Source organism: Exophiala aquamarina (genome assembly GCF_000709125.1).
Source record: "Exophiala aquamarina CBS 119918 chromosome Unknown aczIA-supercont1.10, whole genome shotgun sequence".
Taxonomy (NCBI): domain Eukaryota; kingdom Fungi; phylum Ascomycota; class Eurotiomycetes; order Chaetothyriales; family Herpotrichiellaceae; genus Exophiala; species Exophiala aquamarina.
The window spans coordinates 958,255-973,643 of NW_013550578.1; the positions used below are offsets into that span (position 1 = coordinate 958,255).

General features: G+C 50.8%; 5 protein-coding genes across 5 annotated transcripts; 3 read left to right on the plus strand and 2 right to left on the minus strand.

Annotated features, from left to right (window-relative positions):
- Positions 1-1,109: 1,109 nt before the first annotated feature.
- Positions 1,110-2,321, plus strand: A1O9_09629 (agmatinase; the record flags this gene model as incomplete). The annotated part of the gene is made up of 1 exon (XM_013401598.1): positions 1,110-2,321. One exon carries the CDS (start codon positions 1,110-1,112, stop codon positions 2,319-2,321), a length of 1,212 nt encoding a protein of 403 aa, XP_013257052.1.
- A 486-nt stretch (positions 2,322-2,807) lies between these two features.
- A1O9_09630 (formyltetrahydrofolate deformylase) lies at positions 2,808-3,659 on the minus strand (the record flags this gene model as incomplete). The annotated part of the gene is made up of 1 exon (XM_013401599.1): positions 2,808-3,659. One exon carries the CDS (start codon positions 3,657-3,659, stop codon positions 2,808-2,810), a length of 852 nt encoding a protein of 283 aa, XP_013257053.1.
- A 1,180-nt stretch (positions 3,660-4,839) lies between these two features.
- A1O9_09631 (uncharacterized protein) lies at positions 4,840-10,468 on the plus strand (the record flags this gene model as incomplete). The annotated part of the gene is made up of 2 exons (XM_013401600.1): positions 4,840-5,301; positions 5,348-10,468. The coding sequence occupies 2 exons, from the start codon at positions 4,840-4,842 to the stop codon at positions 10,466-10,468; spliced, it is 5,583 nt and encodes a 1,860-aa protein (XP_013257054.1).
- A 778-nt stretch (positions 10,469-11,246) lies between these two features.
- On the minus strand, positions 11,247-13,358 carry A1O9_09632 (uncharacterized protein; the record flags this gene model as incomplete). Its single annotated transcript, XM_013401601.1, has 1 exon — positions 11,247-13,358. One exon carries the CDS (start codon positions 13,356-13,358, stop codon positions 11,247-11,249), a length of 2,112 nt encoding a protein of 703 aa, XP_013257055.1.
- Positions 13,359-14,005: 647 nt separating this feature from the next.
- Positions 14,006-14,951, plus strand: A1O9_09633 (uncharacterized protein; the record flags this gene model as incomplete). The annotated part of the gene is made up of 3 exons (XM_013401602.1): positions 14,006-14,071; positions 14,136-14,388; positions 14,455-14,951. The coding sequence occupies 3 exons, from the start codon at positions 14,006-14,008 to the stop codon at positions 14,949-14,951; spliced, it is 816 nt and encodes a 271-aa protein (XP_013257056.1).
- Between the last annotated feature and the right edge of the window lie 438 nt (positions 14,952-15,389).

Genomic DNA, 15,389 nt, shown 5'->3' on the forward strand with positions numbered 1-15,389 from the left:
TTGCATCACCGTCGAGACGGAGTTGAGCAGCCTTGTTTGTGCACTGTCAAAGTCCAAAATCAGGGAAGAGCTCAATGAAACTCTCTGCCATCATACTCTGGCTTCGAACCAAGTCCACATCAATGTGTCGATTACCGGATGATGTGGTGAATGAATGGAGTTGGGGATTTGAATTTGGCGGAGGACAAACAATTCATGATACCCGAAGAGGCTTCCCTCCACATCGCCTCAACTAGCTCAATGGACGATATGCGAGGCGACGAATGGCAGCATCGCTTATAGAGATCCGAGACTCTATGCTTTGATTTCCTTGGTCTACTTCTTGGTACCCTGGTAATCTGCATCGTTCGGGCGGCGTTTGCGCATCGTGTCTGAGCGTTCTAAGCCAGAAGGACCACCACCCCCTGGCCCCGACATGTGGAAATTGACGGCCTACGAGTTTCCTCCCATGGCTCCGTCGTAACGGCATCTCCCCCCCATCAAGGCTGCCATTCAATCTGTTACAAGGGTGGCTGCCATGATACCTTTTCACTCTGAACATGTGTTCAAGAATGTGGAAACTCAAGAGCGCTCCAATTAAGGCCGATGCTCCATGATCGCCATGTATTCCTGTTAACAGCAATATGCATTCAGACCATTGTTCTGATCCCCCGAACCGACACTACTGGCCGCGTCTGCTCCTCCATGGTATAGCAGTAGAACAATCATAGCCCGGAGTTCACTATTCATATGCGTCATAGAATTACGAGTAAGCGAACTGGATCGAAAACCTGGGCTAAATACTTGGCGTGGAGAAGACGGAGATGCACACTCGCTTTAGCGGCAGATGTAGCACATGCTAGTGACATATGGAGATCCCCGTTCGAATACCTCGACTTGGATGCTGGTCCAGCTCGTTTTCAGCAATGGGACTTTTAGTGCGCCATCGGAGATTCTGTGCTATAAAGCTTGTCGTTGCCGTGATGAAGTGCCTGAAATTTGGTGGACAAATTTCCACCCACAACCTTTCAACAACGGTGCAGAAAGTGGAGAGCTAGACAATACTCCTAGGAACGTGCTTCTAAGGCTGTTGCGCAGAACCAGTTGGGAACCAGCTTGATACACCAGAAATGGCACTCAGACTATCGTCTTGTCTGAAGAGTTGCCTTCTTTTCTTCTTGGCTCAGACATGTTTAGCCCATAGCCACACGCCATCACTAGATTCCATCAATATCGGGCCCAACTATGCACATCCACTTGAGGACCTTGACAAGGACCTACCATTCTCCCAACCTGTGACGTTCGCGCACTTGCCCTGGCAGCGCTGTTTTTCTGCAGCACATACTCAACCCCTCGACATCGCAGTCGTAGGATTCCCGTATGACACCTCGACTTCCTATCGACCTGGGGCTCGCTTCGGGCCACGTGGTATCCGGGCCGCCAGCTCGCGGGAGAAAAAAGGCCGTAGCTTCAATACGATTTGGGACATCGACCCTCTCACGGCAGGAAACCTGAGTATTGTCGATTGTGGAGATATCCCAATCACGCCGTTCGACGCTCAGCATGCGTTCATCCAAATGGAGCAAGGGTACCGTCAAATCCTATTCCACAACACAACACAAGCCTCTGGTGCCGCATGGCCACAGCCGCGCATCCTCAGCCTAGGAGGCGACCACTCGATCGTCCTGCCGATCTTGCGCAGCTTGAAAGAAGTCTACGGCCCAATCTCCGTCATCCATCTAGACTCCCACCTCGACACCTGGGACCCATACGCAGGATACACTGGCATCGTCTCGGAGCAGTCTGCAATTACCCACGGCACATTTTTCTGGCACGCCTCGCGTGAGGGCTGCATCTCCAAGGGCACCTCCGTCCACGGCGGGCTGCGCACGAAACTGTTCAGCCCCAACGACTACATCATCGACCGCGACGACGTCGGCTTTACTCTCATCGAGGCCCACGAGATCGACGACATCGGCGTTGCCGGCATTGTGGAGAAGGTGCGGAGCGTTGTTGGAGGCACCCCCGTCTATCTCAGTATTGATATTGATGTGCTGGATCCCAGCATCGCCCCAGCGACGGGGACGCCTGAGAGCGGTGGCTGGACGACGCGCGAAGTCAAGCGCTTCATCAAAGGCCTGGAGGGCGTCAGGCTGGTCGGCGCCGATGTCGTCGAGGTCAGTCCTCCATACGACACGGTCGCCGAGGTCACCAGCGTCGCGGCCAGTGATTTGCTTGTGGATATCCTGGCTCTGATGGTCAAGGACTCCGTCCGAGGCCCCGCAGCCGCGGATGCTGCTGGTGCTAACTTTGGAGCGCAGCTTGGGAAAGATGAGCTGTGAAGCCATCGAACAAACTGTGGTGCATGTCATGCATGGCCTTCTTGGGAGTTTTGATTGTGTCTAAGTCACGTGGCTATTTGGCTGGTTATGAAGTATTCGTGCAGCAGGATTTGCCTAGGGAAGAGTGGGGGGAACAAAACATCCCTGAGCTGATGGGACCTAGGGTACCAAGATGTCAAGGTGGAGCTATCGAGGCAAATTGATCGACAGCTTGAAAGATAAATTTCTTGAGCAGCCTTATCATTGTTTGTCTTTGTGACTCTGCACGTGATTCTTCCCTGCACTTTTTCTTTTTAATCCCCGTCGATATCCAAAGAAAGGACCGCGGTCTAACGGATACGGGAGTACTATCCGATATGATCTGATCTCTGTAATTATATCTGAACACAGTCGCGAGGTTCCACCGACCCCTGACTCATTGTCAGACACCATAATACGATTTGCAAGAGTCGCCAATCTCAATCTATCCACCTACTGCCTAGGAACCTAGTTGAACACCACGGTCTTGCTGCCGTTTAGGAAGACCCTCCGCTCACTCCACCACTTCACGGCGGCGGCGAGGACCTGGCTCTCGACATTGCTGCCCTCGTCGACGAGCTCCTTGGGCGTGAGGTTGTGGTCGACGCGGGCGACGCGCTGCTCGATGATCGGGCCCTCGTCGAGGTCGGCGGTGACGAAATGTGCGGTGGCGCCGATAATCTTGACGCCGCGCTCGAAGGCCTGGTGGTAGGGCTTGGCGCCCTTGAACGACGGCAGGAACGAGTGGTGGATGTTGATGATCTTCCCGGACATGGCGCTGCACAGGCCGGGCGAGAGAACCTGCATGTACCGTGCCAGCACGACCAGCTCGATCGAGTGCCTCCGGATCAACTCCAGGATCTGGGATTCCTGCTCCAGCTTGGTGTCTTTGGTGACCGGCAGGTGGTGGAATTCAATGCCGTAGGATCTCGCCAACGACTCGAACTCGGGGTGGTTGGACACGATGACGGGCACGTCGATCGCGAGCTGCCCCGTCTTCTGCCGGAAGAGGAGGTCGTTCAGGCAGTGCCCGATCTTGGACACCATGATCAGGACCTTTGGTTTCGAGGCCACGGCGCGTAGCTCGTAGTCCATCTTCAAGTCCGCTGCGAGGCCTTGGAAGTCCGGAACTAGGAACTCGGTACCCGCTTCCGGCGCAGGCCCGAAGTGTACCCTCATGAAGAACTTTTCCGACGTGCGGTCGGAGAATTGCTGCAGGTCGAGGATGTTCAGGCTGTGGCGTGCGAAGATCCCTGTGACTGCGTGGATGATCCCTGGTTTGTCCGGGCAGGATAGCGTTAGGTAGTGGTCGTTGGCCATTTTGGTGGCGAGCTCGTCAGGTGTCTTTTCTGTTGGGGTGTGGTGTTTTTTGCTGGACGGCCTGCTCGTCGTGAAGGCTGATATTCTGGGGGTTGCCAGCGGTGGTTTGAAGTGTGCGTGGATCCGGATTGGAAGAGCTGTTCGCTGGATTGATGATATTCTCTTCGCCAGTGCCAGAACCATTGGACCTCGTCGTCTGCTGGGCTTTCTTGTAATTCCAAGGCTGGGTGTGTAGCCTTACGATGGGGCCGTCGGGATGCGAATGATATCCTTTTTCCAAGAAAATCCGCGACGCACGCTGAGGAGCCCCATTTAATCAGCCTTGGACGTGTCTCCAAAAGCGGATGCATGTCGCGTTGTATGACTCACCGTAATAAAGCTTCCGGCATCTGGCTCTCTATGCTTTTCCGTACTACCTGTCCTGCTTCGGCGCTGAAGTCTCTCCGAAATATCATTCTACGGCACATCTCTTCCCAGCAGGAACCAAGGCAATAATATCTGCGCATTTGCCCAGGATCATATCTGTCATTGGGTAGCACAAGGCACACTTTCCACCCAAAATGCCACCAGTCAAGGCCAACGACTGGATGCAGATAGGCCTTGAGCTTGATGCGTCGATCTGAAACTACCGTCGCCGTGCCTAAGCGAGTCCAAGACTGACCACTCAAGCCCTTCCACAACTCAGCCAAACAGGCAACAGGCCAATAGGCCCCACCTTGATGGCTTGTTCATGCAATGGTACCCCTGAACGCTGCGGGCTACTGCATCGTCGATATGATGGCAACTGACGTCTGGTCCTCTACGAATTGACAGAATAATGAACGCGGTTCTATATCGCAGATTAAATTCAAGGTCCTCTAGGGAGTTTGTTGCCTGCTTTAGTGGACCATCTATCGAAAGCGCCTGCCGTTGCCTGCTCCTTCCCCAGGGGTTGCGATCACGGGACGACGTGCAGCTTTCGTGTCGCAGTCAGAGTCACGGTCAGAGCCACGGCAAGAAGAATTGCAAACATTCTCCCCTCTACGCCGCCACTCGTCTTGCTTTTATGCAAACAGCTCTTAAACGAGCTGAACTGCACATCGTCCTAAAGCATTCATTTCCCACTGTGCAGTCAGCCAGACTTCACCTCTCTTCTTATTCCTCTGCGTCCCCAGATCCACCGGATTGTGCAAACCCGACAATGTCAATCCAACTTCCCAAACTCCCTGTCCCTGTATCTGAATTCGTCCGATATGCTGAAAAACAGCCACACTCACAAGCTGGTGTGACCCAGGCTGTGGAGCCGTTCAAAGCGTTTGAGGGCAAGCTGCGAGAAATCTATGCTCAACAACCTGAGCATCCTGCTGTGACCGAAAACCATCTAATTCCACTCTTTGAGAATGCTCCTTTCACAACCAGAGCAAGGAACTTGAGCAAGGAATCGACCCCTGAGAAGGAAAGTTACCTATTGTCTCTCCCAGATCATCTTCGCCGAAAAGATGGCTCTCCAGCCATTGTTCAATCTTTGAAAGACTTCCGAACCAATTTCAACATCTTTTCTGAGTCTTCCTTGACTGAACTCAAGTGGGATAATGTGGTTGTCGCTGGCAGCGCTGTCAACACTTCTCTCTTGCCCCTTGACGCTCCTTACAGCGAATCCAAGGTAAGCCAATCCATCAATTCCAAACTCGTTACTAACTCCCGCACAGCGAGCTCTCCGCAATTACTATCACGACAAACTCGCTCCTGCGTCTGACGTGGATCTCTTTCTTTATGGCCTCAATGAGGAGGGGGCAATTGAGAAAATCAAGCAGATCGAGACAAGCATTCGGGACAGCATCCTCGCGGAAACCACGACCGTTCGAACTAAAAATGCAATCACTATTGCCTCTGAGTATCCTGTTCGCCACGTTCAGATCGTATTGCGCCTATACAAGAGTATCTCGGAAATTCTCACTGGTTTTGATGTTGATTGCTCTTGCGTCGCTTACGATGGCCAACAAGTATGGGCATCACCTCGTGCTGTGGCCGCATTCATGACGCAGGTGAATTCCATTGACTTGACAAGACGATCACCTTCGTATGAAAATCGCCTTTCTAAATACTCCCATCGAGGCTTCGAAGTTTACTGGCCACTTATTGATCGGAAACGAATCGACCCTACCATCTTCGAACGCTCTTTCTCTCGGGTACAAGGGCTTGCTCGACTTCTTGTTCTTGAGAAACTTCCACTTCCAACTGACAGAGATGACTATCTCGCAAAGAGGAGAGAGGAACGAGGCCGTCCTCCAATTCCTCAGAACCACAGATTCCACAAGAAATTAAAGGGTAACCTGAAGGACGCACAGCCGGATGATATTGCTGAATGGGTAGAAGACGATGTTTCAAATTATCATACGGTCACCATTCCTTATGGCCCTACCTATAACGCGAAGCGGATTGAAAAGCTTCTTTTCACCAAAGACTTGCTTCTTAATGCCGAGTGGAATAAGCCGAAGGACAGAGAGGCAGAGCTCCACCGCCATCCAGCGTTCTTTGGCTCCATTGAAGATGTTATCCATGACTGCTGTGGGTTTTGTCCAAAGGCGACTACGGATGCAGATCTTGCTGTGCTAGAGGAAGAAGGCAAAAATTACGTTTCTGGGGACGTTACGTTTCTCAAAGACGACCCGGGTCGCCAAGCTATTGGCAGTTTCAATCCTATCACGAATGAAGACTGGACCGAGATGGCGTACGTTGGGAACACAACCAGACTTTGTCAAGCTATTGTGGGCCACGATCTTGACGCTGTTCGAGATTGGTTTTCATCGCTTGAAGAGACCGATGTCAACAGACGTGACCATGCTGGACGAACTCCTCTTCAGCTGGCTGCCATGTGTTCGACTCCTGAAATTGTTCAAGTGTTGATTGAACATGGCGCTCGCCTCGTTTCAAGGCTGTACAATGGAATGACTGCTCTTCACATCGCAGCCTATCGTGGAGAGGTTCAAATCGTCAAAGCCATCCTGGACAAAAGCCTTGCTAACGAGGAAGAAGAGTCTCGCAAGGAAGACGTTCGCAAGACAGCAAGACGTGGAGCTGCAGGCATCGTGACCAAGGAAGATCATGAAGGCGGGCCGTCAATTTCCGAGAACACACCTAAATCTATCGATGATTCGGCCGAAAGTGAGGAAGACGAGTGGGAGGACGAGGACAGTGATAGTGTGACAGAAGGCTCATACATCAAAGTCCGAGAAAAAAATGATGCACCTGACCCTTTGGCTGAAGACAAAGATGACCCGGACGTCTATGATGTGGATGTTTTGGCATGGGACAATCCATTAAGCCCCCTCCACCTCGCCATCCTTGCCGGTCACATCAATATCATTGAACTTTTGATCAACAAATACGGTGCCGACGCCCTTCTCCCTGTCAAGGTCGTGGATGATTATGATCGCAAAGATGCCAAAGCTGCCATTCTGTCCATCGTCCTAGCCTTGGAGTTGCCTTTGCGACAGGCAAATGATACGGTTAAAGCCCTCCTCGCTCACGGAGCTACTTCCACTCAGGCAGATATGAACCATATCTCAGCTTTGCATTATGCAGTCAATAATGGAAAGACTCTTGTGGTAGAGACATTGGAAAATGCAGATCCTGCCGCAGTTGCCACCGCTTGTAACTTCGTTACAGCAAAAGGGTATCGGACATCCCCTTCAGTTCAGGCTCCGATCTTAACTGCGATACGAACCGGACGGAAAGATCTTGTGGAGAAGGTTGTCAGTATGGGCGCGAACCTTGAAATAACTTTTGAAGCTTTTGAGCAAGCTTACAAGCGTGGGGTTTCTTGGCCTGACGATGACCACGATCGGGTGAAAAAGGTATGGCAAAGAAATGTCGAACAACCCATCATACTTGCTGCAAAGATGCAAATGCTAGATTTTGTGGAGTATGCCATCGACCATGGTGTGAACGTCAACACTATTGCAAAGGGAGCTTGGGATTTCCTTGATCGGTCTTCTTGGGGATGCGAAGATAAGTCGTTGGTGGACATCATCAATGATCACATCAAGGATCTGAAAAAAGCCTTGTATCCAGCAAACACCGAATATATCCCGAAGCCAGCTGACTTAGAGAAGGATCAGCACTACCTCATTTTCCCCAAAGGCACTTACCGATATTGGACAGTTTATCATGATCTCCATGATGCCAAATTGCTCCACAACCACCAAGTCCAGCAATTCCGTTCAGAACAGCATCAACGACGAGATGAGGATCAAGAGGGCACATCGGAGAAAAATGCTGCGATAGAGCAGACTATCACTAAACTCGTCAATCTTGAAGATAAACTTCGAAAGCGGGGGGCGGTATCGTTTCGATGCTTGTACCCGGACGCCCACAGGAATGCCACCCGTCGCGTATACTATCCAAACGGCATAAAAGATTCGCCATACGAGAGTAGCATCTCGTTCGGATCTGCAGACAGCACAGCCGAGAAAAAAGCGCAGTACATTCAATTGTTTGAAGCTTGCTGGACCGGAGATACTGAAACCGTCAAGTCCCTCTGCCTCGCAAAAAAGGAACCTTTGAAAGTTGCAGTCAAAGACAGTCGAGGTTGCAGCCCTTTCTCCGTTGCAACGCTCCATGGCCACTATGACCTGGCACAGCTCATTGTTGAAATTGCGACCGTTCAGTTTCAGCCAAAGTCTGAATCAGAAAAGTATCGGTATACCCTTGACCCTGGATATCATCGTCACCATGATAGCCTTGACCATGGCAGTGACAGTGATAGTTGCTGCGATAGTGAAGACACTTATCAAAGTGATATAGGTATACTTGCACATCTTATTAAGGATAAATTCACCGTGGATGATATCACGGCCCTGGCTGATAGTGTTCAGTCAAATGTTGATCCACTCACGATGGTGTCTTGGGAGTTCCCGGTTTCAAGAGCTGTTGAGAGCAGCAATGAAAGCAAGCGGATTATGCGGTTCCTTTCACGCCTGACCACGCCTAGCCCGTATGTTGGAGACTACCCAAGTACTTCATGGGGATGGTTCAACGCCGCTTTCAGCGCGATCAGTTCACACAACGTTGATTCTCTTGTTAGGTTCGCTATTGTTACAGATGATATACGGCTTTTGAGATTTATCATCAAGATTGGGAATGAGCTCACTCAACAGAAAAGTGATGAGGGTGCTCTCAAAGCATTCCCGATCGATCACACTGATTTTCGACTGGCAATCCGCTTAGGACGAGTGGAGATGATCGCGGAGATCTTGAAATCAACAGGGTTTGGGTTTCCACTTCAGAAAATAATCCAACAGTCGGGCGTTAAGCTTGAGCGATCGCCGGATCAATATCAAGGCTTGACAGTGCACGGGAAGAAGCGGCAACATTATGTCGACGCTGCCAGGGGAAGACCTTGGACAGTTCACGATGGCTCTGACTTCGGAGTCCCCCTCCTGGCCGCCATCCTGGAGGGCAACATAGAATCAATGGAGTACTTCATATCTGATTCTCCATTGAGACGATATTTAGAATTTGCAAATACGTTCAAGGACGACAAGAGAATTCAAGCACTATCGAAGACGGATGGTGGGATTGAAGGGACACTAACTTCATGGCTGGAAACCCGGAATAACCTTGCGCTTCACATGGCTGTATTATCACCGCCGAATGAAGATGGATCGCAGCCAACTGTTGAGTACCTTTTGAAGAAAATGCCTCACTTATTGGATGTTCGATCGGTTGACGGCAAAACGCCCCTACAGCTGGCTTTTGAAGCAGGTCGTTATTATGCAGCCGAGAAATTGATCAACGCTGGAGCAAATCAAGCCACCAAAGATAACCTTGGTCGAAACATCCTTCACACTATTCTGAGCGGCCCTAGTGTTGACAACCACGCGGTGCTTCGCTCACTTTTCGATCTGCTTGACAAAAAATTGGTCCCATCTCTTCTCCTCGAGCGTTCTGGGATCGACTTAGGCACTGCAACACCGCTGGTCCTGTTCATCAATAGCGGTTTCCGTTCGCCTGGTTGGGAAGAAAGCTTAAAGCTTATCGTGGGGTTCTCAGAAGGCAAGGACCTTGAGAAAATGAACGGGGCTGGCGACTATCCCATCCACATTGCGGTACGGCGTGAGGAGATCGACCTGGTAAAATTTCTAGTCTACTATCGCCCTTCACTACTCTATCGGGAAAATGCCACAGGCATGACACCTGTTGATGTTGCATCAACGACTTTCTTGCGAAGCCACATAGACAACCCTCCTGAGCTCTCCCAGAGAAATTATTGGAGCATAAAGGATCAGTCTGCAAGGAGCTTTGTTATCAAGAGCGAAGATGATGTTGAAATCGATCATGAAATGATGGACGATGAGGAGGAAAAGTTCGGCCACACAATCAACATGAAGCGTCGCATGTACCGCTTCATCAACGCCCTCGTGGCGAAGTTTCCGGGAACAAGGAAATTGGTCTCTCTTCACGATGCAAATGAAGTTGCCAAGCGCCTTGCTTTCCTGCAGCAGAAAACCAGCGAAATTAATCGGCGCCTCGAAAACGCTCAGTCAAAGCGTCAAGACGACTGGGGTGAATCCCACCATTTCAGGGCAAATGCCGAACAGGAGGCGGTGCAAGACGAGGTATCGCGTTCAGCCCATGCTAACCCAGACCTTCTAGATTTTGGATCATTGAAATGGAGGAAGGAGGTTGCGAAAGAAGAGAAGATTGACAAGGTCATTGAGAAGCAACGGAAGTTGGACAGCCAATGGTATGATGCAGATGGGATCAAGGAGACCGAGAACCCATTCTTCACAAAGTCGTCCCAAGAGCTTGCAAGCATTGGGGGATAAGAAACCTGTGATTTGAGTGGTGAAGACTCGACGCGAGGGTGGTACATTTGTGGATTTTCAAAGACCGCTCAGAGGAGTCCGGATGGCAATGCGTGCATTTGCTACGTGCTGTGGCTTCTTTTGGTCCTTACAAAGGGTCGTGTCTTTGTTTCCCATCTAACTTGGAAAGATTGTTCCCTGTCATAGTTCATTCCCGAAGACGAAGACGAGAAGGGCTGATAAATGATAGATGTAGTGGAAATATATGCAAATGGCGCGAGCACGGTCAGGAACACTTTGATTATGGTTGTGATTGTAAAAAATCCCCATCCTATATCCATGGCCGCCTTGTTCAGAAACTGTAGTGTTACGAGTGATGGCTTGAGCACGGGTGATTTCCGGTCGTGGAGGCTGAACCGGAACGGGCTGTGGTAGGAGGATATCAATCAATGGTTATTGCATGGTGCGCTTTTCTTTCCCGCTCTCTCATTGTTACTGTCGTGATGCGGGGCTGCTGTGCAATGCTAACTAGCTAGCTCAGGTACATGGATATGCGCGCCTGGTCTAGGTCAGGCTCTGTGGACTCTGGGCTCTGAAGCTCAGTCCTCCCTCCCTCCTGCCATTTGTCCCTGGGCCCCTTGCCCCTTGCCCCTGCCCGCCTCGCTCGCTTGGATTGAACGGTAAATACTGCACTGCACTGCACTGCTCGCTATACTCGCTATACTCGCACAGGGGCTCGTGCCCGAATACAGATGGTACTCCTCTCTCGCGCGCGTGCTCCTTTTCTCGCACACTCTCATCATAGTTCAATCAGACTTTCCTCCACCGCCACGGGTTTCGGCTGAGGTGGTTGTTGCTGCTGGTAGGATTGGCCGTATGAGGGGTCGTGTTGAGGTGCGGATGGGAAGGAGTTTTGGTTGTAGGCCGGGTATGATTGGTATGGTGCTTGTTGTTGCTGTGGCTGGTGTTGGTGTTGTTGGGTAGGAGAGTAATGTTGTGGCGGGGGTTGTGAATAGTGTTGTTGTTGGGGTTGAGTTGTTTGTTGTAGCAGCGGTTGTTGATAAGGCTGCGGTGTTTGTTGTGCGGGCGGGGGTTGTTGTTGCGACTGGGACTGCTGCTGTTGGTATTGGGGTTGTGGTGTGGGAGCTTCTTGTCGTTGCTGGTTATACGGAGTAGGTGTTTGTTGCGGGTCGGGAGGTGGGAGTTGAGGGTAGGCGGATGGTGGTTGCGAAGGATATTGTTGCGGCTGAGGCGCTGACTGCTGATACAACTGGGGAGAAGAAGGGGCAGGTTGATGTAGTTGAGGCGGTGGTTGCTGCGCGTATTGTGGATATGGGGATGCCTGAGCGTCTTGCTTCTGGCTGGAATATGAATAAGAACGCTGTGGCTGAGGCATTGGTGTTTGTTGTGGAGGTGGAGCGTACTGTTCAACAGTTGCATTGGAGAAGTAGTAGTTTTCCGCGCCTCCCGGGGCCTGGTTCGATGCCGGTGGTGGGCCCATGGGGATAGAAGCATACATTGAAGATGGGTGATGAGCCCCAGGAGATGGCAAGCCATAACCTGCGTATGCTGGATTTCTTTGATTGTAGGTATTGTTGAGGCGGTCTTCCAGCATTCGATCGTAATACCGCACAACACTTGATAGTTTGGCGTGGAGATCTAACAGGGCATCATTCTTGGACATGGTTTCACCCAGGGTCCGGGCTAGCTTTGGTCGAAGCTTTCCAATACTTTCGTACAATTCTTGAATCTGAGGTTCTCGCAGGATGGTACCTGGTGGCTGGTGCTGTAAGCGGTCGACCAGAGTCGAGAACAAGTTGATATTCTCAGCCTCAACCAATGACAATTCATAGTCGTTCTTAGGCATGACGAACGGTTGTGTTGAGGATGCTCCATCTGTGGTAGACTTCTTCATAGACGCGGCATGCTTCTTCGCCTGCTCCTCGGCCTCCTTTAGAGATAACGCCAGTGCAGCTTTGAGATCGGGATCATCCTCTTCTTCATTGGACACCCCATTTGACTTTGCAGGCTCCGACTTGGACTCAGACCGGGGCACATATCCTGAACTGGAAATGCCTTTGGCCTCTTCCAAGCTCATTTCCAATGCTTTTTTCAAATCCTCATCAAAACTGTTGCCCTCTATTCGGGCACTTCGCGGCTGCATCGTGCTTGGTTTGGGGGCAAATGACACTCGACGCTCGCTGCCACCACCGCCCCCGCTTCCCTTCTTGGTCAACTTGTCGTAGCATCCATCATCCACGCGGACAGGCGTCATAATGCCCAGGTGTGGGAGAGGGATGGATTTGGAGGAGCATTGCTGGTCAAAGACATTGCCACAGTTTCTGCAATGGTGTTTCCGATTTGTAAATGTGAAGGCTGTCCTGCACCGCATGCAAACCTCGCTGTCGGTCCACTCGGGCGGAGCACTGCTGTCTACCATACTGCTGGAGATCTCGACCTTGGGAGGAAATGTAAAACCTTCTCTTTGCAAACTCTTGTATACTTCGTTGATGTAGGAGAGATCGTGGCGAGCTTGAGTGGCACTTGCCCAGGTCTGAATGAGGTCGAGAATCTTCTGTTTGACTTCTTCGCTAACAGCAGCAACTCCGTAAGCCTTGAGTAGGGAGACAAGGTTGTCCATGAACTCGCGTGAGGCGATCTCGGTCAGAAAGTGTGCCCCGCCGTTCTTGACACAAGTATCGGTTAGCTTCAAGGCAGACAGCTGGACGTTAGGATTCTTGTTGCCTATCCGCCTCTTCAGCGAGCGCATAGCATCTTTAGGCTGCACTGTTTTAGATCTAATTAAATCGGAGATTTCGAGGCTGAGGGCTATCTCTTCTAAGCTGGACGTCGTCGCTGTTTCAATCTGCTGATCGAGAGCCGTGGTCCCCGAAGAGAACCATCCTGCCATGGTCAAACGTTGTGGTGGAATACTGTTTGGTTCAGGGCAGTTGTCTCAGGCGAATTTGGTCGGGTGGTGGCGGAGTACTGGATGAAGGAGATGGATTGAACAACGTTCGATATCAGTATGCACTGAGCAGAGAAGGTATTAGTTTGGTTCACGATTCAAAGCCAGTTGGAAATTAGCAGATGGGTGATAAATGGTGGCATCTGCAGGTCCAGTTTGGTTGTTTGCATGCGCCAGGTGCTAGTCACGGTTGCCGCAGGCTGGCATTATATCATCGTGGCGGGCGGCGCGTCGCATTGAAATGTGTCGCCGTAATTTGTACGGTTGGCTGCAGCCACCATCGACGCTCCCCTCGGAACTAGAATGAGAAACGGAATGATTACCACCAATTCAACATCATTGCTCCATGGACTTTCGGCGATAGCTAACGACCAGAGGGTTTCTCCAACATGCTTATACTCCACAACAATCGGGTATATCGCGGAGTGTTAGCACCGCCGTCCAACTTATATCCACGGGCTACTCTCCATCTTTCCTTCGAGGTTAACAGACTGGAAATCCTCTGAACATGACAAAGGTGGTGTACTTTCCTTCACTTAATCTCCTGTGATCACATAGGGTTTATCCCCCGTTAGCTCTTCCATACTCAGATGGCACTCAATACGATCTACCGGAATAACCTACTCGACAATGTCAAGGAAGGTCGTATTTGCACGGTGAGACATCCGTTCTGTCAGTCAGGCTACGATGCTATCTTACACTACTGTTGATAATATGTAGGCCTTCGGGATCAAAATCATACCCACGGGCGAAATTGTCCAGATTGCAAAACAGGCCGGCTATGACTCGCTTTTCATAGATCTAGAGCACACAACCCTCACCCTGAAGGATGCAAGCCAACTTTGTATCACTGGTCTATCTGCAGGAATTACTCCATTCGTTAGAGTGCCGCATGAATGTGGTAGCGGTTTCATCCAAAGGGTGCTTGACGGCGGCGCCATGGGGATCATTGTTCCTCACATACACGGTGCCGGTAGGTTGAACTCATATTCTGGCATTACAATTTGAAATGAGATTCGAGTCTGACCGTAGGCATCAGATGACGCTAAGAAAGTCATTCATGTCTCCAAGTTCCCGCCGCTCGGTAAGCGATCATTGACTGCTGGACTGCCACAGTTCACCTATGCGCCGGTGCCAGCAGTGGTGACAGCCCCTCAACTTAACGAGTCTGGATCAACAGTATTTATCATGATTGAAACCGCGGACGCACTTGAAACGGTGGATGACATTGCTGCTCTACCAGGTTGCGATGTGTTGCTTGTGGGTGCCAATGACCTCCTCAGCGAGATGGGTATCATGGGTGATTTCGATAACCCGAAATTCATGCAAGCTCTCGAGAAAGTGTCTCACGCAGCCCAAAAGCACGACAAAGTGTTCGCCATCGGAGGCCTCTATCATAGACCGGATTTGATGGATCGGGTTATCAACGACCTAGGTGCTAGGTGGGTGATAGGAGGTCAGGATGTGGGATTGCTGGTTGCCGCAACACGACAAAACTGTCAAGCCTTGAAAGCGATTCAGAGACCACAGGTGTGATCCGAAACCATGCACTTGCCCGGTTGCCTATCTACGAGTAGGTTGGACCGATGGATGGATCACGTGGCTGTAGCCCTGAATGTGCATTTAGATTGAGTAAGAATCCGCCGTAATTGGTTACTACCATGAATAAATGCTTATTACCCACCGTATATCACCCCACGTGATCGAGCTCCGAATTGGGGCTAACGAAGTTCATCGTTGGTGGCGCCTCTGCCGCATCTGCCTCTGGACTCGTAAGACTGGTTCTTTACAGACTGGAATCTACTAGTTCTCGACACCACTAAATCCCGATCTTCAAATCTCACTGTTTGCGTTTGTCAAGAGGTATCCCAAAGACTCAATAACACAAGACATCAGCCTCTCAGCAGCTTACTGCCACCTCTTCTCACTCTCACTCTCACTCTTGCTCCTGCCGTCACACTTTCTCCGCCGAGT